General features: G+C 40.4%; 2 protein-coding genes across 3 annotated transcripts in view; one reads left to right on the top strand and one right to left on the bottom strand.

Annotated features, from left to right (window-relative positions):
• Positions 1–13,453, bottom strand: part of slc15a4 (solute carrier family 15 member 4) — a 30,210-nt gene extending 16,757 nt beyond the window's left edge. The window contains exons 1-6 of one of the 2 annotated variants that reach the window (XM_085293773.1): positions 13,358–13,453; positions 11,550–12,181; positions 8,414–8,706; positions 7,673–7,811; positions 7,373–7,453; positions 2,210–2,390 (exon numbers count right to left, since the gene is read on the bottom strand). In XM_085293773.1, the coding sequence (XP_085149899.1) occupies positions 2,210–2,390; positions 7,373–7,453; positions 7,673–7,811; positions 8,414–8,706; positions 11,550–12,128 (1,273 nt within the window). In that variant the 5' untranslated portion in view covers positions 12,129–12,181; positions 13,358–13,453. Of the gene's footprint in view, positions 1–2,209; positions 2,391–7,372; positions 7,454–7,672; positions 7,812–8,413; positions 8,707–11,549; positions 12,182–12,372; positions 12,549–13,357 lie in introns of those variants that run through there. The other variant, XM_085293772.1, reaches the window with a different exon arrangement.
• The window catches only part of glt1d1 (glycosyltransferase 1 domain containing 1), a 36,223-nt gene continuing 22,092 nt past the window's right edge, over positions 12,635–26,765 (top strand). Inside the window, exons 1-6 of the mRNA XM_085293774.1 lie at positions 12,635–13,186; positions 13,607–13,758; positions 13,904–14,009; positions 17,194–17,245; positions 18,286–18,322; positions 18,757–18,813. Of these exons, the coding sequence (XP_085149900.1) occupies positions 13,119–13,186; positions 13,607–13,758; positions 13,904–14,009; positions 17,194–17,245; positions 18,286–18,322; positions 18,757–18,813 (472 nt within the window). The 5' untranslated portion in view covers positions 12,635–13,118. The remainder of the gene's footprint in view (positions 13,187–13,606; positions 13,759–13,903; positions 14,010–17,193; positions 17,246–18,285; positions 18,323–18,756; positions 18,814–26,765) is intronic.

Below are 26,765 nucleotides of genomic sequence, written 5' to 3'. Positions count from 1 at the left end.
GCTTTAACCAAATGAGATCAGACATAAAGTGAGAAAAGTGAGACAGCATGCTAAAAAACAAACAAACAAAAAAACAACAGAAAAGACAATGTCAGCATAGTTTTTGAGAGCTGGTCAGCATGTGGCCAAAGTCTGGGAGCGTTGTACATAAATGATCAGAAACAGTCCACTGTCTACTTAGCAGCATGCCTTCAGTAGTCCCTTTTCACTGCATGGGTAGTCCACCTGTCCTTGTACCACGTGTGTCAGCACATACAGCTTCACTGTGTAAAATACTGCTGCACCAATCCAGACAAATACACAACAAGATGAAAGAGATGCTACCGCCGAGGAGCAGCGGTGTGGCGTGCCGGCAGTGTCATGTGTGACAACTATCTAGTCTGTGGATAAAAGGTGCCACACTTGGACATTCACAGCTATCCATCTGTCAGTCTTTGAACTTCATGATTTTAGCTTTTGGACCGCTACAGATAAGCACCGAGTAAAGTCAACTTAGAATGCAGCTTGAAATGTAATAACAGTGTAAGGCAGCTCCCAGGAGTCAGTGTGCGTAACTGAACAAATGTGAATCGAGTCAGTTCTGGGGATAAACGGTGCACAGGCTCTGCAAATTACTGCTGTCTGAATAATTATTCAAATAAGCTGCAGATGCAATATCATTATACTGCATCTCAGTAATTCACTTTACAAAGCATATTACTGTAAAACTTTGACAGAGTCCTCCGATTTGTCTCCTGGAATCCAGGTCAGAAATTTGTCGCACACGAGTTGTGTACTCATCTGTCCAATTCCCACACCATAAACACATTCTCTCCACTCCCAGAACTCAAAACAGCCTTCTGCAATATTCTGAGTTTATTTTGCCTGAATTTAAATGCAAGTGCTGCACTTTATTTCAGTGAGTCGAATGGAAAAGCAAACAGCTAACCAGCTTTGGAACATGAAAATGAAAATATTAGAAGGACCTTTACTTGTCAGAAACCTCACATCCTCTGATATTTAAACTGAAAAATAAACACTACGGATTTGGTTAATAATCATTCTACCGCATCAGGTTGATTGAAAAAGATTTGTTTGATGGTCTTACTCTGCCAATCAACACTAGAACATTTGAGGACTCTACAGTCTTCTTTTTACACTCACTGTTTTGATGAGGTGAGCTTTAATTTATTAAGTTGCTGGGTTTGGGGGGTTTGTTGTGTTTTTTACACATTCTGCTATCAGATGACCATAAAGGAGCAAGAATAAACAAGTTTATCATACGTGGAGATAAGACCAGTTTGTAAAAACAGACGTAAAACATACCATAAAATAATCGTGAGCTAATGTTATGACACTTCGGTTGTGATTTGTTGAAAACTGTAGAATCGGCTTGCTTGTGCTATATAAGGATACAAAGCATGCTTGTCGTGGAAACTGTTGTTAAGACATTTGACTACAAACTCAAAAATGAAATGAAATGAGATGAAAGAACGGCCAGTTCTACAGAGATTCGCTCACAATTATCCCCAACAACTGCTGTTTATTTTCATTAAGTGCATTATTCCCCATCTATAAAACCACACTAGTCAATATCTAAGGATCACTAATAGTAAAATATGTTCATTTTGCACATTTGCATTTCTGTGTAAGAAAAAGTGGAGCGTTTGTGGAATACAATGTAGACTGATTGGCTTTTCTTCCTGCCTTCATGCTCGAAACATTTTAGCCTGGATGCACTGACAGGCCTGGCTGAAGCTTTCGAAAACAATCTACAGACTGGAAAAGAACACGACTGAGCACGGCTGGTGCAGTCACACAGGACTAAAAAGTTAGATGCCACAGCGCTCTCTATAAGCTACTGAGTGAGGGGGGACAATATCTGCTGCTTTTCCTTTGCCAGATGGAAAGTCATGGGATTCTGGAATAGACTATAAATCTGTGACAAACCATCTTTCGAGTCCCACATAAAGCAACCCCAGAATAGCAAGAAAAATTTTAAAAAAAAAAGTTCAGTGACCATATTCAAGTCATGTCAGTGAAGCGGCTTTGTATTAAAGCCATGTTACCAAAAGTAATGAAAATATAGATGAAGTAGATGTGGCACTGGAACTGCTGATTGTATGTTCCATCTGCCACAGAAAATAACACCCAACTTTGCCTTTTTACTTTGTTGTGTTTGTACTATTTAAGTGACATGTACAGAGAACTCGGCTGCGGGTGCACTCACCCGCTGCCACGGCCGAGCACATGACAAAGAACATCCCTACTGCGATCCTTTTCAGGGAGGAGGGCAGCAGGCCGCGCCGTTTCAGGATTGGGTCCACCACTTTGTCCTTCAGGGGAATCAGCATGATAATGAGCACTGCGTCAAACATGGTGAGCCAAGCAGGCGGGAAGCGGAACGTCATCTGGGGAATCCAGGGGGAGAAACATGGGATGAAAGAGAACAAAAGGCAAAAAAGTATGAAAACTACACAGTTCGCCAAATGTTTGCATTCACTGGAGTCTGTGCATCCTTCAGACTTGATACTGCTCTGGCACCCCCAGGTGGTCAAAAGCAAAACATGAAGCAATTTAAAAAACAAAACATAAATAGCATGTATAGTAATGCAAGCAGGCAGTCAATACCGAATAAATATTCAGCTTATTATTCACAGCCGTAGCAGCAGCAGCACTAGTATTAATAGGATTCATAAGTTCTCTTTTTTACATTCCAATCTATTAAAGCTTAAATGTGAGACAAAATTGACAAAACTGATTCTGAATTATCACGATAAAGCGTAATCTTTGGAAGGAATAATTGCACTGTGTAAACAGACTGGATGACATATCAATCAAACAGAAATTCCACTATAAGCATACAAAGTATTTACAAGTTGAGGCAATATCTCACTGACTGAGCAGTGTAACAGTGCAGACTGCTGGAGCAGAGTTTTTGTTTGTTTGTTTTGTTTTGTGCAATTCAAATTCCAAGTGCCATCTGAGCTCCTGATGTGTCTCTGGTTTAACACTTCTGATAGGATCATTTATTCTCAAATTGAATTTCCATTTCTTAGAGCGACCGCTGGCAATCTGTACGCAGCTCCTTAGAGAGTGTTTTTCTCTCTTGTTTGTACATTATCATATTCAAAATGATAGGAAGTGCTAAATGAGACTTCTTCTTTGCCAAGGCAAGGCTGGCATGAATGACTGAGGTGTCTCAGCAGGCCCAAATCTCACAAATCTCCGTGTGTTTTTTTTTGTTTTGTTTTCTTCCCCACTTCCCCAAAACAAAACCACACATACACACTGTATACTGATTTAGCAATTTGGGAAATGATGAAGACTTATTGCAAGATTTATATTTTCTGCTGCTCTTTATCTTGAGAAAATTGGATAGTGCCACCATTTAGGGATCAAAAAGTATCCCATAAAAATATGGTTGCACATGGCAGGTTGTGAGCATTTTAGCCATTATTTCCCTAGACCACCCTTTAGATCAGCATGAAACAAGATTTATTGAAGCATGCTTTTAATATATGCAATAATATTACATTTGAAATATGTATTCATTTTTGTCTGTTAAAAGGTAAAAGTTGGCTTGGGGTTAATGTGGGAGTCACGAAAGCAGTAAAATTACACTATTAGGTGTTTGGGAACACATTACATGCAATTATAATTTCAATAAGAATGCTCTGTTTTTCAGCTACAAGTACTGTTAATCTTTCATAAATGATAGTATAGGATTCTTTTATCACATGCTGTCATGAGGCACAGTACAGGGAGTGCAGAATTATTAGGCAAGTTGTATTTTTGAGGAATAATTTTATTATTGAACAACAACCATGTTCTCAATGAACCCAAAAACTCATTAATATCAAAGCTGAATGTTTTTGGAAGTAGTTTTTAGTTTCTTTTTAGTTTTAGCTATTTTAGGGGGATATCTGTGTGTGCAGGTGACTATTACTGTGCATAATTATTAGGCAACTTAACAAAAAACAAATATATACCCATTTCAATTATTTATTTTTACCAGTGAAACCAATATAACATCTCCACATTCACAAATATACATTTCTGACATTCAAAAACAAAACAAAAACAAATCAGCGACCAATATAGCCACCTTTCTTTGCAAGGACACTCAAAAGCCTGCCATCCATGGATTCTGTCGGTGTTTTGATCTGTTCACCATCAACATTGCGTGCAGCAGCAACCACAGCCTCCCAGACACTGTTCAGAGAGGTGTACTGTTTTCCCTCCTTGTAAATCTCACATTTGATGATGGACCACAGGTTCTCAATGGGGTTCAGATCAGGTGAACAAGGAGGCCATGTCATTAGTTTTTCTTCTTTTATACCCTTTCTTGCCAGCCACACTGTGGAGTACTTGGACGCGTGTGATGGAGCATTGTCCTGCATGAAAATCATGTTTTTCTTGAAGGATGCAGACTTCTTCCTGTACCACTGCTTGAAGAAGGTGTCTTCCAGAAACTGGCAGTAGGACTGGGAGTTGAGCTTGACTCCATCCTCAACCCGAAAAGGCCCCACAAGCTCATCTTTGATGATACCAGCCCAAACCAGTACTCCACCTCCACCTTGCTGGCGTCTGAGTCGGACTGGAGCTCTCTGCCCTTTACCAATCCAGCCACGGGCCCATCCATCTGGCCCATCAAGACTCACTCTCATTTCATCAGTCCATAAAACCTTAGAAAAACCAGTCTTGAGATATTTCTTGGCCCAGTCTTGACGTTTCAGCTTGTGTGTCTTGTTCAGTGGTGGTCGTCTTTCAGCCTTTCTTACCTTGGCCATGTCTCTGAGTATTGCACACCTTGTGCTTTTGGGCACTCCAGTGATGTTGCAGCTCTGAAATATGGCCAAACTGGTGGCAAGTGGCATCTTGGCAGCTGCACGCTTGACTTTTCTCAGTTCATGGGCAGTTATTTTGTGCCTTGGTTTTTCCACACGCTTCTTGCGACCCTGTTGACTATTTTGAATGAAACGCTTGATTGTTCGATGATCACGCTTCAGAAGCTTTGCAATTTCGAGACTGCTGCATCCCTTTGCAAGATATCTCACTATTTTTGACTTTTCTGAGCCTGTCAAGTCCTTCTTTTGATCCATTTTGCCAAAGGAAAGGACGTTGCCTAATAATTATGCACACCTGATATAGGGTGTTGATGTCATTAGACCACACCCCTTCTCATTACAGAGATGCACATCACCTAATATGCTTAATTGGTAGTTGGCTTTCGAGCCTATACAGCTTGGAGTAAGACAACATGCATGAAGAGGATGATGTGGACAAAATACTCATTTGCCTAATAATTCTGCACTCCCTGTAGATATACAACGTGGCTGTTTCTGAGAGCGCACAACTGTGTGAATTGCAATGGCCATTCAGTTTGGGAGAAGCCACCACACGCTTCCAGCAAATGTCTGCAGCCTCTTTTGTGTACTCTACGCAGTTCTGCATTTTCAAACATTAGTAGTAGTAGTAGTAACCCAGTAGCAGTAGTAACCCAGTGTTTTTGTTTACATTTGGACTGTGAATTGACAAAATAAATAAATAAAATAAAAATCTATTTGCTGTAAAACATCATGCATGGCTGATCATTATCACATTTCGGGCTTCAACTGGCTTTCACATGAATCCAATTTTGAGATTCAAGTTTTCAGACTTGCAACAATGATCCTGTGCGCATAAGCTCAAGGGACACATGTTAATGTGTGACTCAAATTTCAGCATCTAAGCATTACGATCGTTTGCAAATATCACAGAATTTTCTTTACACCTTAAGATCAGAGTTTGTACATACGCCTAACTTAATACTGAGATATTGAGAGATTTTAAAAACAAGTTTTTAAGAAATTAAAAAAACAAATTTAAAGACAGAAGAACAATGGAACAAATAATTTTAGATCACTGCAAAGCATTTCTGAGATAACTGCAGAAACATATACTTGATTACTATGTCCAAGTTGGTGTGAGACGTTGGGGGGATTTCTAAACCATGTAATGAAGTTTCCTGCAGCTTCACTGCTCTAACCCTTATAATCTATTGTAACAGATTAGAAAAAAAAAGCTTATAGAAATATGTAATCTCTGCAGACGAATAATACATTGTTTATCCTCTGAACGAGTAACAGGGCATGAAGTATTGAATTTATTGTGGGTTACCATGAAAACAGTTTTAATTTTAAAATGTGATTTTCAAATTCACGTAGTTTTGTTTTCAAATTGCCAATCAAACCCAAAAATAAAGCAACTAGTCAAAAAATTACTCTAAATTCATAAATTGTAACCTCAGAGTAGTAGTTATAGTAGTATGGGTGCCATTTCTCCAAAGAGACAGTTTTTGTTCAGGTTGGCCACTGAAATGTGTCAGGTGAGACGAGACATCTATTCTCACTTCCCTTTTGATAATGACAAATGTCGAGGCCGGTAGCAGGAAGGGCCTAGTTCCATTTTTTCCTACCAGATAAACGGTGCACTTAGGAAAACTTTGTAGAAATGTAGTTCTTAAACACAGTTGTAAACATGTTACACAAGTAAACAAAGCCATGTAACATAGTTTCACGATGTTCCAAGTCGAGTATTTTTGTGGCTTTTCAAGAGCACTAACTCAGACTGCGAGGTTTACCGACAAGTGTTTCACTTCACAATTCTGTGAAGTCGGTACACTTCACAATCACCTGTTCAGAAATATGAACAGACTTACTGCACTACATAAGCTGCTGTTACTACTCAAGTTAATTTCATTGCTTTTGAACCTTTTGATTTTCAGTCATCAAAGCACCGCAGCGCTCAACATCTAATCTACTACAGTTGTCCTGATAGACAAGTATTGGGCGTGTATCACATAGGCACAAATGCCTGAGCACTGGTTCCTCCATTCCTTGCTGGACCATTTACTGAATGTCACTCCACTGGTCCTTCCCTGCTACCCAATTTTCTCTATTTTCTAGTGCCACTATAAAACGAAAACTTAAATTTGCCAAACTGAAAATAGAATCAGGCAAAGTGAGAGACAGGTATACCAGCAAAATTTGCCAAACAGAAACAGGTGGAGGCGCTGCTGTGGTGAGATACAATGCCAGCCAGTTGCTAATCTGTGAGGTATTAGTCTATGAAGTTCTCACTTAATCCCCGTTGCATTATCAGCCTTTGCTGCTGCCTCCAGCTGTTGTGTGTCAGTGGCCTACTGACTCCTTTAGTTTCAGCAGTAAAAAATATAGATCAAAACCACTTGTGAGAAAGCAGGCTAGAGCTCCACGCTGTTATGTTTAACTACAGAGAATTAGAGAACAGTTAAGAGTGCCACAGCACAAATCAAGTCAGAGCACACTGGCACTAAAATTGTTAATTAAACAGGAAAGAGGTGCAGGAGAGTGTCTCCACTTCAGTTTACCTTAGAGAAGTCAGAAGTGCTGTTTGGGGTTGTATCAGGAATCTTCAGATGGAGGCTCTGCAGGATGTACGTTGTCTGCATCTGTAATGCGAAAAGGAGATTAAAGTCTCAGCGTGAAGTCGTTCTCCACTTTGTGATCACCAGGGTGTCTGGTGCACACCATTCTTCTCCAGTTTTGACACAAACAATGTTTTACCTGATAATGTGTGCACATTATCTCTTGTGTTCTCACTTTGCATTTCTCATCATGCGCAATACTGTGTTAATGTTTGGATCTAACTTTATATCGGCTGATCTTACCTGAAAGTATACAGTCCAGTACGGAATAAGAGCAAAGAAAACCGGAAGGACCTTCACCAGTGCTTTGACTTCCTCTACTTTCTCTTCAGGAAATTTCCCTCCGTAAGTCACTTTGGCACTGTCCAGTAGTGCCGGTTTGCTGTTTCACAGGAAAAATTTAATAAACATAAACCTGATTGAAATAGTTTAAAAATACAGTGTAATTAATGACATAAAGCAAAAATAAATCCAGAATAAACTAGAATTGGTCTGTGCTCTTTAAGTGGGAAATGAACCAGCCTTTTATGTGAATCTCTCGGCCTTTAACAACAGCACTTCTAGAGATATGAAAGAAACTTTTTTTCTAAAGCCTATAATCCCCATCTCTGGAGAAAATGTCTTAATAAGAAATTCTTGAAAGGCAGCAGGACTGCCCAACTTAAAATATTCAATGTCAAGTTTATGAGCTAATAGTGCTACTTTGGTTCAAAGTCAAGTATCCGCACTTCAGAATAACTTAACCACATGGAACGAAGATGAATGCCTGAACCAATGGGGGAAAAAAAAGAATTATACAGGTGGATCAAAGGAGGTTTTAACATAAAGCTCTACCAATAAAATAGAGCCATTTTATTCCACTGGTTCACAGTCACCATCCAACTAACGTCACTACACTACTTTAGGAAGCTGTCCCACTGAGACTGATCTGGGTGTGCTTTGTTTGTATATGTATTTAATTACTGTATGAAATGTCACTCTTACCGGAGCAGGTTTGGCTCCACTGGTTTCTGTGAACAGCAGGCAAAAGCCAGGATCTTGAACATGTCAGTAAAGGCACTTCCATCTGCGGGCTTGTTGATGAAAACCATACGCCCCAGGAGAAAGACCAGGAAAGAGATCCCAAGGCACACAGTAGGAAGGATGTAGCCAACCTCAAAGCTAACGTTTTGCTGGATGTAGGCCACACCTCCCAGTGACAGAATGGCACCCAAGTTAATAGACCAGTAGAACCAGTTGAAAAATCTGCGAGTGGCCTCTGGTCCTCTGTCTTTGACCTGCGAGCACACAAAGCACAGGGTGACGTTTTTTCTTTTCTTTAATCCAAACAAAAAGAGCGTGTAAGAAGAGTAAGTGTACTCTGAACTTTGCAACAGTGGTTTGTCATGAGTTTGTAAGTTAACTACCAGCATCTGATTGTTATAAAAAAATAAGTGAAGTCACAAGTCGTCTGATATAAAAGATTAGGTTTCAAAGCCAAGAAACAGGGTTTAAATTGATTTAAACTATGGCTGCATGACTCAAAGCTATAACATATAGTACAAAGTACAGTTTGTAAAAACCTAAAATGATCAAAACACAACCGTGAACTGTCACTAACAAAGAGAAACAGTGATCACAAGCTGAATACCAATTTGCATGAGTCAACACGTTTGCCACATTTATGGTAAAATATACATAGCAATACTGTGCAAACTTTATAATAACTTTATCATTTTATCATCTCAGCTGAGTGAAATGAGCAGAACAATAGAAGCAACGTTTTCTTTATTCTTTATCTGCTTATTGTAGTTTTTAGCATTCTTTAAAAGGTTACAATTAAAGGTTATAATATTGGCTTAGTAACGCTTCAATAGCTGTCTATGCCAACACATAATATTATCATCCGATCCATCCCACATACAGTTATTCTTTTGAGTGAAAAAGATTTTCTCAATTCCTGATGGATATGTCGCTTATATACAAGCACAAAAGATGCTGGTACAGCTAAAACATGCTGAACATAAGGTCAATATATTCAGCATAAATTTTTCTGGGGTTCATCAGTGCATTTGTGCAGAGTCAGTTATGAAAGTAATTCCCTCATGGCACAGCTGGAAAAATAAATTCTTGTCAGTTGTCTGAAATTACTGGGATTTCTGCAATGATTAATCATAAAATGTTGTCCAGGCTTCATATAGGTCACAATTATAGTAAACACAACTTAACTAAACTCGCAACTCTGTGTGAACCTCAGTGGTATCCAATTAAGAAAATGATGCTGGGTGGTTGTTGGGGTGCCCCCCATATAAAAAAGGCATAAAAGTCTGACTTTTGATTGTTAACATAAACGATGAACACCTCCCTCTCGATTGTAAAAGCATTTAGAGATATATGAAGCTACAAAAGGCTATAAAAGCTTTTTTCTAAAGACCTGAAGCAAGACTATAGTTACAAAAACATTTAAGTTACCTGAAATAAAAACTAAACTTAACGCAAAAAGTAGGAAACTACAAGAGGAAATATGTTTTAGTCTTTGTCAGAGCAACACACATTAGAATGTTTTGGTGTAGTGTGAATACATGACACAGAAATTGTGTTTTTATAGTGATACTTCTTCTAAATTTCTTGAATATTTCCCTGACAAATACCCCTACATAATGAAAATTCAACTAAATATGAATAAACTCTCAACACAAAATAAAACTAGTGAAATATTTACAATTAAAATAAATCTGTCTCCGAGTGGTAACACCTGTAGATATTTCCACAACTGGATAACAGGGTTCAAGGGAAAACACACTACTAGCAAAACAACCAGACCCGGCCATTAGTTGGAAAGCTTAGAAGATCTACAAATTTTTAATGACATTTCTAGATCAGTGATGCATGAAGAGATTTATCAAAAGGTGGACAACACCATCATCCCAACTTTAAAGTCTGGTTGAACCAACATCATTGTTTGGATAGCTTGTTATCACTGAATTAAAGAGCAGCTGTCTGTGTTTTAAAGGAAAGGTTGGGTGAACTAGCAAACAAACATTAAATCGTCTTATGAGCAGCTACCGGAAACAGCCCCCATGTGAAAGCTGTAGCTGCTAAAGGAGGTTCAACAACGAGTTGCTACAAACAATAAAATAATATAAATCCAACTTTTTGTGCTATATGTTCAGTCAGATTGTGTTTCTTTACAATTGTCACTGAAGATCAGACCAAGTATCATGACTGACAAAACTGCAAGTCCAGGTTTGGTAATTCCAAAGAGGTCACAAACCTTTTTTTTCATGCAAATGCACTGTATTTAAAAGGGGAAATCACAACAATCAGTATGATAATTTTTTTACGCTGTGAGAGGGTGTCGTTATTAGGAATGAGGCCAATTTTAACAGGGACTCTTCTGTTTCTCTTAAATATTCAAATCTCCCACACACCAAGGACTTTCAGTTGGAGGATCACTAATGGGAAAATTTTGTCTGTATGAGGTAAAACTTTCAGTTTCAGTACGCAGGAAAAAGTAACCTCATGGTGCATTGCGTTTGCTTTAAGGTTAGTGGACTTTTACCAAAAAAAAAAAAAAAGCAGTGTCTTTTGTGTGTTGTGTATTTGAACATAACATTGCACTAATCATATTCAGTCTGCCAGCTCCCCTTGAAACATTTTATCCTTTCCTGATTAGATAACTCTGAGAAACAATGACCCCATTGATGAACTTTCCCACTTCCATGATTGCATGTTGTGGAGGGCCCTCTAGATAATTTTGATACTAAACTGACAGATGTGTGTTTCACTTCTTATTACCAACTAAGAACAATTGAAGAAGTGTTTATAAATGTCTCCGTTTGTGCATGTGTTCCAGAGAGATGTGTTGTCTATTCTACAAGATGCTTCAAAATGTTTAGTTTTTAATGGTGACAGCCATGAGTAGCCATGATAATCAAGAGCATGTCTCAGAGAAATGTCATGGCGCAGCTAAAGTCCCATCACATGTCTGACTTCATTGATGTCCCCACTACATATTTTATACAAGCCAATTCCAGAAAGCTAATGGTTCAGGTTATAGCCTTCTGGTAACAGGAAATTCCAGGTATTAACTAATTAATACAAACTGTAATAACTCATAGTAGTGCTGTTTATACTCTACCTGATCTGCCCCAAATGGAGTGATGTTAGACTTCACAGTACCCACACCTAAGGCAATTAAGAAAAGTCCACCATAGACTGCTGGGCCACAATATGGGGCACGAATGGGGCAGGTAACGTTTTTTGGAGTGGTAACGTTTGTGTTCAGACACTCAGCAGGCTGCACAGGAAATGCCATTTCTTCCCCGCACAGGTGTATCCTGGTGCCCTCGTTTGAAATAAAAGGGAAAAACAGCATGCCAAAAATGTACAGAACCAAACTTGCAGCAATGGTCAAGAATTTTCCGAGGTATGCATCGGCCAACCAGCCTCCAAATGGTGAAATCAGGTAAGTTACTCCCATGAACATGAGTGGTGCCTGGCTCGCCTGAGTGCCCTCCCAATAAAAAGGACTACCATTCAGAAAAAGAACCAGGTTTGACGTTATGCCATAGAAAGCAATCCTCTCTAGTGACTCGGCCAGCAGGATGGCCGCACATGCCAGTCTTCTTCCCTCGAAGACTGACGGTGGTGAAGGTCTGCTCTCAGTGTCTGAGTCCAAAAGAGGGGTGCTCTCATTGGCGTCCCTGTTGTTAGCCATTCTCGCCCAACTTAGTGGAATGGAGTTTCTTCCTTATTTTTAAGAGTTCAAACCTGAAGATAAAACACAAATATAAACCAAACGGTGACACCGCAGCACAAACACAAAAAACTGTACCGGATTCACAACATCTAAATTGTCAAAGAGCCCATTTTCTTGTCATATAGGTTTTTAGCTTATTACAAACCTGAAGTAAGCTAGCTTAAACACCACATCAGCTTGTTAAAGTTTCTCATTACCTTACCTTTAATGACAGAAACACGTCCCAGAGGTCTTCGGTTGTCTCCATCAATCTAGATCATACTAACCGCTCAAATGTTTCGTTTGTACTGTCTAAAAGCTGAACTTTATGAAAAGAGAACTGGGTGTCAACAGAAAAACAATGTCACAGTTCTGTCGCGTGACACATAGCTCAGTCAAACGCTGTCACTCTTGCGTTGCTGTGGAGACGATCTGAAAATGAAACTTACGCGACGGGTACTGCAAATCGAGGCGCGCAACACCATCCATGTGATATAGGGATTTGTTCCGCTTACGCAGAGCTAAGCAAGGGGAGAAGGAAGTGGCACTGCAGTGCAATTTAATCTTTTTTTTTTGGCTACGGCTGATTCTGTTATTATATAACATGAACCAACAGGGTTTGGGGTTTGGGGATGGGCATAACAAAAAAAAGGAAGAAGAAAATGAAGTGAAATTGGCTGGCAGCACTTCGCCGCTTACAGTCATGTTTCCAGGGGGCCGTATAGAAGACGGACTTGTAAACATTACAAGCATGGTGCACTACATTAGACGGTCTGTTTGCAACCCTAACATGAACCAGCCTTGCCCTTAGGTGCTGCTACGTGTTAAGTTACGGACAAGGAAATGTAATTGGAGCTCGGCTAAGCGAGCTCATTGAAACGCAGATGTCCCGATCGGTGCCGTCAGCTTTTCGCGAATATTTCGCGTTAAGTAGCTAATTAGCACGTCAGCCCTGCTTTCATAGGAGATATGAAATTACTTTTCCTTGCCTGTCTCAACCCCAAAACTGGGAACCATACTACAGCTGAGAGAATAAGGTAACAAACATAGTTGCTAAGTGTAGCTGGTTCTTATAGCTGGTATGATTCATTAATTAGCGCGTGACACTATGACGCAATAACGGAGTATTTAACTTCATCAGGGCAAGTGTTGTTGGTAAAATCACTTCACTGTGAAATAAGTGTAACAAGTTGGCTCCAAATACAAACCTTATCGTGTAATGAGACACCTTAAGATGAGTAGCAGTAAACACGGGTGTTGCCGGTGACCTTGGCTTCTGTTCTTAACAGGAACTGAGCTTAATTTAATGTGATTGGTAACACTTGTCCGTCTACAGTTTCATGTTAAAATAGCTAAAATAGCGGAAGACGTTTCCTGGCTTTAACCATTATGAATTTGCTCAACCGCTCAGTCTTCCTTCCTGCCTTCCATAAGCAAATGTTAATTTTATGTTTTAGGTCCTACATTGAGTCAGCAGGACACACTTGCGAGCTCAGAGACGCACGAGAGTTTCAGTCTCCTGCTGATGTGGTAAATCTGGTCTCTGAACATCCCAAGTTTGAAGCTGCACTGGCTATTCATCTTTTCAAAGCGGGCAGACTTCTCATGGGTAAACTGACTTGCTGTTATATCATCTACTTATCAGCTGTATACTTTAAATCCGTTTTCTTTTTTGCTGTCACATAATGGGTCTTCAAATGTACAGCTTTCAGTCCCACATTGCCTTTTTGTTTTATGTCTGTTCTTTACAATAGATATTGAAATACCCTTTGGCGTAATCTTTGGCGGCACAGACATAAATGAAGATGTGAAAGTGGAGCAGAAGCGTGTGGTTATGGAACAGGTGCTACTGAAAGCCAGGTGATGTTGTACTGTTACAAATTCCTATTTTAAAACTTCCGGATGGCTCCAAACTTAGTACATGAACTTTAGTCCTTCATATCATACATATTCCATACCATTTATAAAATGATTTTGGAAAAGTTTCATTTAAAATAACGGAAAAGTCACAATTTGCAAAAGAGTCTACATTATAAATAATGTGATATCAGCATCATCTGTTGGCTTTGTTAATTAGACTAGGAGGCTGCATCTACAGCACATTTGTTAGCGTCTTACGATAGGACAAGGAGCACAGATGCATTAGAGGTGGGAATGGAAAATCAGTTCTAGCTAAGAAATTCAAATTGTCCAATTTAGCAGAAGCTTATCAGTTCTTGCGTTTATTACATTTGTGCATTGCAAAGCACTGAGGTCAAACTCAATGCAGGGAAGCTTTTCCACAACCAAGTCGGATGCAGGCCTTTCTTTCTGCTCTGTTTCTACAGTGCGTTACGTCACTGAGAAGATTTTTAAAAGTGCATTGCAATCAATAAAATCTCATCAATATTCATTCATTCATGCCATTAATCATGTATGCATTATATTTTTGGAGTGTCATTTCAAGAGGACTGCTCATTACAGGAAATACCCTGTAACATGTCTCCCATGAGAAGGACCTGCTGATTATATCAAATTTGACAGTTATCATTAATCATGACTTTATCCATGTTTAATATCTAGTATGTTAGTAATGTGTCATATCATATTTTTGCCAACTTCCTTTTTATAAAGGTTTGATTCAGATGTCTCCAACCTGAAGTGCGAGCAGGAAGTAAATGTCACCACTTCCATATCTTTTATTAAAATTATTCACATGAAATGAGAAAGCTTCTAATCCACTAATCATGTGATTTTTATGTATTTTATTCAGTCTTGGATATAACAACAAATCACAAGTAACACTGCTGTCTGAATATAAGCTTAAAATATTTTTTTCCTTCAATACATAAATTCCAGGTTTTCACTGGGGGTAAAAAAAAAAAAACAACACAAAAACTCTGGCTCTGTACAAGATCTTCTGGCCTCTGGGGCATGAAGAATCATAGACTGTATTTAAAGGATGGACATAGCTTCAAGTCAGAATTCTTTCTAATGATCAGGAGGGGACGAGACAGCTGTTTGCATGGATTAGCGGTGTGTAGATCGATACTTAAACATTGATTCCACCAATAACAGATATTTATATTCTGGAATTGATTTTCATTCTTTTTTTTTTGCAATTTGGAGTGAATTTGTAGATTATGATTCACAAGAACAAAATGAAAGTAATGATATTATTGGGATCGCCTAAATCGTCACCTGCGTGTAGCACTTTGCTAAATTTTGGAAAGTGACTTACATCTAGGCTTAGGCTTTGTGTTGATGTATAAGTGGTGGGAATTCTCCGCATCCTTAAAACTATGAAATCCCATTTATTAGAATTGTAGAGCTTTTAAAATGATTATATTGGGTAGGTGTCATTAAATATACAGCCTACTTGCAGTAAAACAGACATTGTAGGCTTTAAAAAATAACAAATTCAACTTAAAATATTTCATATGTAAGATAGATAATAACATGTATTAATAAAATGTTCCTCAGCTTTATTATTATTATTATTATTGTTAATCATTCATATTAATTTTTGATTGTTAATTGAATATTGTAAACTGTAGGTGTTGAGTTTTCAGGGGTTTTTTTTTTGTTTGTTCTTCATAATTAAACAATAAGAACAAGTAGTCTGATGTCTTGTATTCATTATAAAGGTATAATTGGAAATACACTACTTTTTGTTTTGATTTTCCAAACACATTAAGTTTATTATCCTTATTTAGTACCGGAATTTTATTTGGTATCGAAAAGAAAATCAGTGGCATTGCACATCATTAGCATAGACCCTCGAACCTCTTGATCCAAATCTTTTTATTTGGGTTTTGTTTTTGTTTTTTTAAATAAATCAATGTAAAACAATTTAATAAATACAATTAAAAATAAAAATAATTAAAAGGTAAACAGTTTGCTGATTATAGACTCAGTTGCTAATTTAAAATCTTACTGGAAACTACATGATGTTGATTTTGCAAATTTTTCCCAATTAAAGTCAAACAAGAGGATAAAGCAGCGTGTGCTCTGCTGACATAGCTACCTTATGGCTGAGAGGTTCCTCCTGAATCGTTGTGCAGCGTCCTTTAGTTTATCAGTCAGGTCCACGCCTCCCTCATCATGTCCAGGTTCAAAATACCAAAATGGCTTCAAAGCACGACCTCGCAAACTACTGAGACTACGTCCATCTTTAATAAACAATCTATGGAAAGAATAAGACTGAAAGAATTCAAGCTAACCACTAGTTTAGCAGGCTAATGGCTAATCTGGCTAATCTAAATTTTATGCTCTAATCCAAGCCGACATCACACTTAAGTGTCTCAGTTTTCTAGCTGATTAAAGTAGATGGCAGTAAATCTAGAAAAAGACCTCTGGAGCAGGGGTGGGCAAGTCCAGGCCTCGAGGGCCGGTGTCCTGCAGATTTTAGATGTGTCCTTGATCCAACACAGTTGATTCAAATGGCTAAACCTCCTCAACATGTCTTGCAGTTCTCCAGAGGCCCGGTAATGAACTAATCATTGGATTCAGGTGTGCTGACCCAGAGTGATATCTAAAACCTGCAGGACACCGGCCCTCGAGGCCTGGAGTTGCCCATCCCTGTTCTAGAGGAATGTGCGAGAGCCTGTTTTCCAAAGCTTTAAACATCTCAATCCACCCGCCTCCCACTATTAGTGCCATCTCATCCCAACCTTGATCATAAAGTCCCATCACTGCCCAGGGCTTGTTTGCCCATTTAATAATGCACACTTACAAATGAAAATTAGTATCTTCTTTCAGTTTTTTTGTTTCGTTTTTGTTTCTTTGCTCTACATTCCCTTCATTTTCCAGCTTGTATTCTTTCTCTTTTTGTACTGAAATCCTTTCGCTTCGAGCTACAAGCAGTTTTTCTGCTCTCATACTGCTCTGCCTGCAGATTTCTGTGTTTTAGTGTTGTTAGCACAGCTTTTTCCCCCCTTTTATTGTTGTCAAAATCATTATGACTTGTAAAAGGCTATAATTTACTGCCTATAGTGAAAATTCTTGTTTTGCTGAAATGCCTCGCACAGCAGTGATAATGAAGTGTTTCTTTGTTCCCAATCAGGTTTGCTGTTGCATTTACTGACAAACTGAAAGAAGAGGCAGAGTTATTTTTGGTATGATTATGCGCTTATGTTTTTTGATACACTGACTGAAGTAATTCGTGGTTCAGTTGAGTCGAGCACATTTTAGGCTATCTCTCTGAGGACCGCTGATAGTGTTGCATTGGGTTGAACACATGAAATTTAGTGACAAAAGGGAGAAAAGAAGAATTACTATTTTCCCTCATCTCTGCACATCTAACCAGAAGTTGTAAATTCTGGATTGATAGTTGCAGAAAGTTACAAAAAATGCCCCCTCCCCCAGTGGGAGGAGGGATGGGCTTTCAGGTGGGGCTGTCCAGCCATTTGACATGCAGTTTAAACTTTGACGCATGATGGTTACACATGCAGATATCACTTTTTTCACACATGCCCTATGTTTGGCCGCAGTTCATGTATTTCAATTCCCCCAGATTCTTACTCTGTCTGCTTAATTGCAGCTTATAATAAGAGAGAAAGTTTTTGTTTACATTTTTACAGCACATCTGCAGACGGCAGGAGAATGACAGCGTCAATAAATACAGCAGAAGGGCTCTGACTATACAAACACAATATCCTGCCCTGTCCCGTAATAGTCTGGCATTAAAACAATATTACAGTGTTTTATTTTCAGATTAGATTCCAGCCATAGGCTGCAGATTGAGGCAAGTGGAGTGCTTTATCTCTGCCATTTAGTGCTGACAGCTGGTAGACAGGACAGGCACTGAGAGGCATCGCCAAGCTTTTTATTGCGACAGAAAACACACATAGCGGATGGATCTGGTGTGATAACATCCAGTCAATTTCTTTCCCGTCCCCTCTGATTTATTTTGCGGCACCCGCATTATCTTAGCGACTGCTTTCCTGAGTCTCTTTTTAAAGTTGGTACTCTGTTTAAATATGCTTAGAACACAAAGAGCTTTAAATGGCTGTCCCTATTGTCGGACATAAAAAAAAGAGAGAAGCACAGTTGGTGATAATCAAATGTAATTTCTATAAACAAACGCTGCCAATAATTGCTGATTGCGTTCTGTTAGCTGTTTTAACCACTTCTTTTTTATTTTTTTCCTCTGAAGGTGTCCCAAAGCAGCAAAATCTACGTCCAGCCTCAAGGTAAGTTCTGCAGGATGGACATCCTCACCTGATGCTGTGCATCCTTGACTCACCATTGAAGTGTTGCACTAATCAGCTTTGACATTTTCCCTCCATTATCATACTGTCTGCAGTACAGAGTTGTGTTTGCTCTTGCCATTGGCCACCGTACCATGTAGGACAGCCCAAATCTCTCTTCCATGTTGTTTACCACCGGTATCCTTGTTTGGCAAATAGTGTCCCTTCATAGATTAGACAAGAGCCCCCGGGCCAGCTGCATGGCTGAGCCCAAACCAGTGAAAGCTTAATTTTCAGGCTTGTCCCCAGAGAGTGATCATGCTGAAGTGCTTTTTACACAGAACACAAAAATTGTATTTTGGATCACTGATAATTTGGAGCACTTTGCACTATTTTTTATGAAGTTCACTATGGCTGTCTCTGTGTTTATATTACAGGCATCCAGACAGACGTTACTGAGAAATTCTGCTGGACTGAATTCCTGAGGAGCTCAGGTACTATTAGTGCTTCAGGTTGTCATCATTCCAGGTACACTTTGCAAAATGTGTAATTGACAGTGGAATATTTCTTTTTAGACGGTCTTTTTTATATATATTTTGTTTGATGATGGTGGAAAATCAGTTATTTATCCAAAGTGATAAAAAATATTATTATTTCTTGTAATGGAAGGCCTTAAAGAAAATATTGAAATTATGTTCACAGTAGTGTGCAGAAGTCTTGAGCTACCCCTCATTTCTTTAGGGAAATGTGAAGTAGGTGTAGCAATTTATTGAAACGTGTGCATATATGGAAATATTATAATATACAGTAAAGTATAAAGCAATTACAGAGTTCATACAATTCTTATAAGCTTGAAAGTCAACGTTTGGTGTCACTACCATAATTCTTCAAGTCTGAACTCTCTCAAGCTATCTTGGAAATTCTTTAAGTATCCTTTGGCTTCTTGAAGGACATTCAAAGCTTTTCTTTTGATGTTTCTGCTTTTTCTTTTGTTTGTTACAAATATGATCCCAAGCTGCTTCAATAATGTTGGGGGTCGAAGCTCTGGGGAGCTTAATCCAGTGAGTTTTCCTTATCCAGGTATGCTTTTAATGCATTGGCAGTGCTTTCCAGATGGTGTCGTGTGGCATGACTGATCAAAATCTGTGTTTATAATTCCATCGATTTTAAGGAGATCCCCAACACCTCTGGGTGAAATGCAGCCGCAAACCATGACAGAGCCTCCACTGTGTTTTACAGATGGCTGTAGACACGCACTGTTGTACGCTGCCTCTCTCCTACCTCCTCTAAATGTATTGACAATAATTAATCAAAAATGTCATATTTGGGTTTATCATTCCAATAGACCCTTTGCCATTGATTTTCAGTTGCGTTCTTGTGTAATTTTCTCCTTGTTTCCATTCCTTATAAATGGCTTCTTGTCAGCCAGCCTTCAACTGACACCATTTCTGATGAGGCTTCAATGAACAGTAAATTACCAGATGCATCTCTGGTAGGTATGACCTCTCTCAGGTCATACCTCTGGTCTTTACTGGATTTTTTAAAAATGTCTTTTTGAAAGCTAAACATCTGCTGAAGATTGTTTTTTAGTTCTGCCACTTGTTCTTTTGTGTTCCACTTGTCCAGTTTCCTCAAATTGTTTAAGGACACACTGCAAACCATACTGAGATATGCCGAGTTGTCAGCTAACAGCACTTTGCAAATCACATTGTTGGTGCAAAAATAGTATTTTATGCCTGTCAAACTGTGTTATCTTTGACATGTAGATTCAACTAAAGATAAGTTAGCAAATTATATGTTTTTGCGTCAGTTTGCTGTAAACAGAAAGGTTAAAGATTCAATTTCAAATTTGTCTAAGCTAAGTTATCTGTTATGTGCCGAAACAACACTGTTTTATCCCTTGAGTTGGGGACCTTTTTTATGCTTGAGTGATTCATAAGTTGGGGTTATGTGGCTTAACAACTTAACAACAACTTCAGAAAGCCTGGAGAGCTATTGCTGAAAAGCACTTTAAAAAATTACAAATCTGGCTTCTTGGAAGCAAAATATAAAGGACTGAGGGATAACAAATAGTTATGTCTATAACTTCTGTTCCCTGAAGGAGAGGAACAAGGTACAACACATAAGTATGGGATATCACGCCCTCGCGTGTCGCGGCTGAAGAAACCTTTATTCACGGCTTTAAGGCAGATGACGTATGATGACACGCGCACGGCCCCGCCTGCACATATAGCCGCTGTCATCACAGTCATCCCTCAGTTCGATAGCCGCTCTTCACCGAGCCAAACTGCTCAGTGGGGCCACCTTGTGTTGTACCTCGTTCCTCTCCTTCAGTGAACAGAAGTTATAGACATAACTATTCGTTCCCTTTCAGTCGATTCACTCGGTACAACACATAAGTATGGGCAGTGTTGGGGAGTAACGGAATACATGTACCGCCGTTACGTATTTAAAATACAAAATATGAGTAACTGTATTCCGTTACAGTTACCGTTTAAAAAGGTGGTATTCAGAATACAGTTACTTTGTTGAAATAAATGGATTACACTGCGGTACTTTCCTGTTTCATTTTGTCGCGGGTCAGGACTGTTTGGGTTTTGTTTGACAGCTACGTTCTGTTGTTCCAGGCGGCAGCGTTACGGTTGCCATGGTTACAGGGCGACGCTCTCTCTCTCTGCGACTGTGTGTTCCCTGGGTGAGAGAGCGCCTGTTGTTGTTGTTGTGCTAAGCTAACAGGCGGAATGCTACAAGCATAGCTCTAAAGAATGGAGCATCATGGGCAGTGTAGTCCGTGTTGCAGGGAGAATGGACTGCCATACACGTTATGGGTCTGTGAGCACGAGGAGGGAGAAAAAGGAAAAGTATGAGCTGTCATGGAGCAGAAACGGGAGCTGGAAGCATGTAAATATAATAATAACCACTTCAGCCAAGAAGAGTGCCTGACGAGCCCAGTTGCAAGTAAGCTATTAAGACTCGACTGTACGCTGTGTTCGTATTTTCCTCCGAAAACAATAAGTTCTGTTGGAGCAGCCTTTCAACGCCTCTCTCTGTCTCTCGCAAGAAAAGTTGACCCACACAACAAAGTAAAGCTAGTTTTCGGCTACAAGCCGACACGGACCCCGCCGTATTAGTCAGAGGTCCCTTTACTACAGTTCGGAGTCGCGGACCTTCAGTAATAGTAATAAATCACACAGCAATAGTACATTCACGTTGTTGTAAAAAGCATGATAATATATTAAGTAATCCAAAGTATTCAGAATACGTTACTGTCATTGAGTAACGTAACGGAATACATTACTGAATACATTTTGGGGCATGTATTCTGTATTCTGTAATGGAATACATTTTAAAAGTAACCTTCCCAACACTGAGTATGTGACATACACTCAACAAAAATATAAACGCAACACCTTTGTTACTGCTCCCATTCCCCATGGGATGGACGTAGAGACCTAAAATTCATTCCAGATACACAATATAACCATCCCTCCCAAACAGTGGTCACAAATCAGTCCAAATGTGTGGTAGTGGGCACATCTGCCATATTGAGATAATCCATCCCACCTCACAGGTGTGCCACATCAGGATGCTGATCTGACATCATGAGTAGTGCACAGGTGTACCTCAGACTGCCCACAACAAAAGGCCACCCTGGAATGTGCAGTTTTGTCTCACAGCAAAATGCCACAGATGCCACAAGCAATGAGGGAGCGTGCAATTGGCATGCTGACAGCAGGAATGTCAACCAGATCTGTCGCCCATGCATTGAATGTTCATTTCTCAACCATAAGCCGTCTCCACAGGCGTTTCAGAGAATATGGCAGCACATCCAACCGGCCTCACAACCGCAGACCTCGTGTAACCACACCAGCCCAGGACCTCCACATCCAGCAGGTTCACCTCCAAGATCGTCTGAGACCAGCCACCCAGACAGCTGCTGGAACAATTGGTTTGCACAACCAAACAATTTCTGCACAAACTGTCAGAAACCGTCTCAGGGACGCTCAACTGCATGCCCGTCTTGACCTGACTCCAGCTCGTCGCCGTAACAGACTTGTGTGGGCAAATGCTCACATTCGATGACGTCTGGCACGTTGGAGAGGTGTGCGCTTCACGGATGAATCATGGTTCACATTGTTCAGGGCAGATGGCAGCTGAGAATGTCCCAGTTCTTGCATGGCCAGCATACTCACCGGACATGTCACCCATTGAGCATGTTCGGGATGTGCTTGACCGGCGTATACGACAGCGTGTACCAGTTCCCACGAATATCCAACAACCTCGCACAGCCATTGAAGTGGAGTGGACCAACATTCCACAGGCCACAATTGACAATCTGATAGACTCCATGCGACGATGTGTTGCACTGCATGAGGCAAATGGTGGTCACACCAGATACTGACCGGTTCTGGGTCCCCAGACCCCCAATAGCGCAAAAAACTGCACATTCCAGGGTGGCCTTTTGTTGTGGGCAGTCTGAGGTACACCTGTGCACTACTCATGGTGTCAGATCAGCATCCTGATGTGGCACACCTGTGAGGTGGGATGGATTATCTCAATATGGCAGATGTGCCCACTACCACACATTTGGACTGATTTGTGACCACTGTTTGGGAGGGATGGTTATATTGTGTATCTGGAATGAATTTTAGGTCTCTACGTCCATCCCATGGGGAATGGGAGCAGTATCAAAGGTGTTGCGTTTATATTTTTGTTGAGTGTATATACACGCCCTGCAGAGCAGCCACCGAACCGGAATCGGACCACCACGTCCTTAGTGAGTGGTAGACCCAGCAGAAAGGACAGCATGAGCCACCGAAGGGGCTGTAACGTCCAACCGATAAAACAGCACAAAAGTGTGCGGTGATGCCCAACTAGCTGCCGCACAAATATCAGCTACAGGTAGGGCTGCTCGATTATGGCAAAAATTATAATCATGATTATTTTCACTGAAATTGAGATCTCGATTATTTGACGATATTTATTTAACCCTTTAAGACCTACTATAGAACCACCCATATGGAAAAGAAATAGTAAAAACTTATATGTGATTACTCATGAAAGTGGCCACTTTCTCATTACTTTTCATACATTGTTTTAGTAAACATCCAAAACAAGGGATCTTATATCTGTTTTCACTCTTATATGCTTTTCATACAAGTTTCACACAAGACAGATACAAACTTTATAAGATTTATATATAACTTTTCCATATGGGCAAGTCCGCCAGAGCTTATATTATTTTTTTACATGTTGTAGTGCCAGTTGTGGGAGCATTTCAAGTTGCTATACATCAATACAACTGTTATAGCCCATATTTTAATAATATGTATGCATTAAGTCCATAGTAACTACATTAATTGCAAAAAAGTGCAATAAATTGCAAAAAAATAGAAAATCGTTTTTGTTTTTTTTACATATATTTCCACTTGGAGAAATTTAAGAGGTTTATCCCTCAAAACTTTAAATACAAAAAAGTTGCAAAAAATAGTTTACAACAACAGGAAATTTATTTTGAGTGTCTTCATAGTTTTATTTTGGAGATACAGCAATTTTTATATACTGCAGGAAAAACAAAGAAACAATCCTATGATGTAAATTTGCAAAGAAAACAGCATGTGCATCAAAATAAACTATTTCCAGCTGTGCAATTCGAGTTCTAAGCATCCCAGAAACTATTCAAAGAAGTCAAACATGACTTATAAAAACACCAGTATAGGCTTTTAAGGCCTACAAGTAAAAAACTACATTTTTCGCGAAAATGATGTCATTTCCTGTTTCAGGCAGGAAATGGCGGACATGCGATAGTTCGCGCTGACGTCTGTTTCAATGTGGGAAGTGTTACGAACAGCTGATCGGATCGGCAAAGCGTGTTTCTGGAATATTATGTTTTTGTTCCTGCAAGCGCTTTTTATGCAATTTTTGCAAAGCTTTATGTGGAAGGAAACCGTGACCGAGGACAAGCTGATGGCATAAGATGTAAGTTTTATATGCAAAAATTATTGCGCTAGCTTACATGGTTCCGGTTCTACAGGGATTTAAAAATAGTTACACAAAACGGAGCGTGCCGCTCTGACCGGCTTTAAAGGGTTAACAATAACAATGTATTGAATAATGACTTTAAAAAATAATATAAAATAGTGTGCAAATACTGATAACAGTGCAAATGTTTGCAATGTAAAAAATAAATGAAAAATGTAAACATCTATGTTTAGTGAACTTTGCAGTGTTGCTCCGTGGTGCAGGTACGACACTGTAGCAAAGTTTACACACTATGTCTACTTGATCCACGTCTGACTCCGCGAACCCATAAGGTTTCCACACCACTTAAATTTTTTTTTACCTCTCTTTTCAACCAACGGCAGTCACGCTCCTCTCCAAATAACTTCTGCTTAGCTTTCCGAGCTTCCCTCGGGTCCTCTTAATTGTTGTGACGCGTGTTCGAAATGCAGAGAGGTGCGCTCGATTTGCCACACGGAGCAGCGCCAGAGTAAAGCATGAGGGAGGTGCTAATAATCGGCACATTCATTTTTAATGATCGTTGAAAGCCCAGATCGTAATCGTGATTAAAATTTGATTAATTGAGCAGCCCTAGCTACAGGCACCCCTTTAAAAAGAGCCCATGAGGTTGCCATCCCCCTGGTGGAATGAGCTCTCACCCGGTGGGGCAAAGCAAGACCTCTGGTGCCGTATGCCAGTGAGATAGCTTCTATGATCCAGTGGGACAGCCTCTGTATGGACAGAGCTCTACCTCTATTTGGATTAGCGAAGCAGACAAACAGCTGGTCACATAAACGCACATTCTGAGTGCGCTCAATGTAGGTGCGTAGCACACGCACTGGACAAAGAGAATGCATCCTCCTCTGCTGCTCAGATGCAAAAGGAGGGGAGCAAAAGCTCAGCAACTCAAACTCCATTGAGCTATAAGATGCAGTCATGATCTTGGTAAAATAGGCAGCATTTGGACGCAATACAACCTTGTGGCCATCAGGAGAGAACTGTGTGCAGGAGGGATGCACAGACAGCGCATGAATTTCACCCACTCGCTTTGCCGAAGCCAAAGCGAGAAGTAATGCAGTCTTATATGAAAGAAATTTCATATCCACAGACTCAATGGGTTCAAACGGGGGGCTACAAAGGGCCTCCAGCACCAAAGACAAGTCCTAAGCAGGGACACTGGACTTAAGCACGGGCCTCAGCCGGCGAACTCCTTTCAGAAAACGTATGGCGAGGGGATGTGCACCTAGTGTCACCCCGTCAAAGCCAATATGACAAGCAGATATAGCTGCTAAATAAACCTTAATTGTCAAAAATGAAAGGCCCTTATCCAGCAGCTCCTGCAGTAATGTCAAAACCATCCACAGTAGAGCACTGAATCAGAATCAGAATACTTTATTGATCCCTGGGAGAGTGTGGCGGTCCTGGCACCATTGCTTGAAGGCTCACCATTTGTAAGCGTACAAGCCTCTAGTAGATGAGGCCCTAGCACTCTGAATTGTCGCTATCACACTAGGTGGCAAACCCTTAGAAATCAAGTTTAACCTCTCAGCAGGTAAGCATGAAGGCACCACAGATCTGGGCGCGGATGAAACACTTCTCCTCACGCCTGAGAGAGGAGATCCCTGCGGAGAGGAAGCTGCCAAGGACTCGCTGCTAGCAGGCTGATTATCTCTGCATACCATGACCTTGTGGGCCACCAAGGGGCCACTAGAATCAGAGAGAGGGAATGCCGACGCACTCTCTCTACAACTGGAGATATCATTTACTCTGGGGGAAATGCATACAGGAGCACGTCTGGCCATTGGTGCGCTAGCGCGTTCAAGCCCAAGGGTGCATCGTGGTTGATTATGGAGAAGAACAGGGGGCAGTGAGTATTTACCCTGGAAGCAAAAAGATCTATTTGTGCCTTGCCAAATAGATCCAAAATCTGAGCCACTATTAAAGGGTGTAACCTCCATTCTCTCACCAGAGGACCCCCCTGGAGAGAAGGTCCGGCCCCAGGTTCAGGTGGCCCAGAACATGGGTGGCTCTTAGAGACAGAAAATGAACACTGCACCATAACAGCAGAAAGCGAGACAACTTCAACAGGGGGAGAAAACGTGTTCCTCCCTGCCCCTTTATGTAAGACACCACTGTTGAATTGTCCGTCCTGACTAAGACATGCTGGCCCTCCAGGACTGGACGGAAATGTTTTAGAGCTAAGAACACTGCTAACAGCTCTAAGTGGTTGATATGCAGCTGGCGCTGGGCTGCGAACCAGATCCCTCTCACTGATGCACCCTCGCACAGCGCTCCCCACCTTCTTAGGGAAGCATCTGTGGACACCACCTTGCGAAACAACACCCTCCCAATCCGAGAGCCCTGATGCAGCAGCCTGGGCTCCCTCCAAGGACGGTGAGCTAGCATGCAAGACGCAGTTACCGGCAGCCTCCTCCGGAGGTGACGG

The sequence above is a fragment of the Mchenga conophoros genome, linkage group LG12 (genome assembly GCF_057382185.1).
Source record: "Mchenga conophoros isolate Kocher_MC1m ecotype Shallow Benthic linkage group LG12, M_conophoros_male_GT1.1, whole genome shotgun sequence".
NCBI classification, from domain to species: domain Eukaryota; kingdom Metazoa; phylum Chordata; class Actinopteri; order Cichliformes; family Cichlidae; genus Mchenga; species Mchenga conophoros.
The sequence above is the reverse complement of the archived record's forward strand: the minus strand, read 5'-3'. Positions and strand labels throughout refer to the sequence as shown.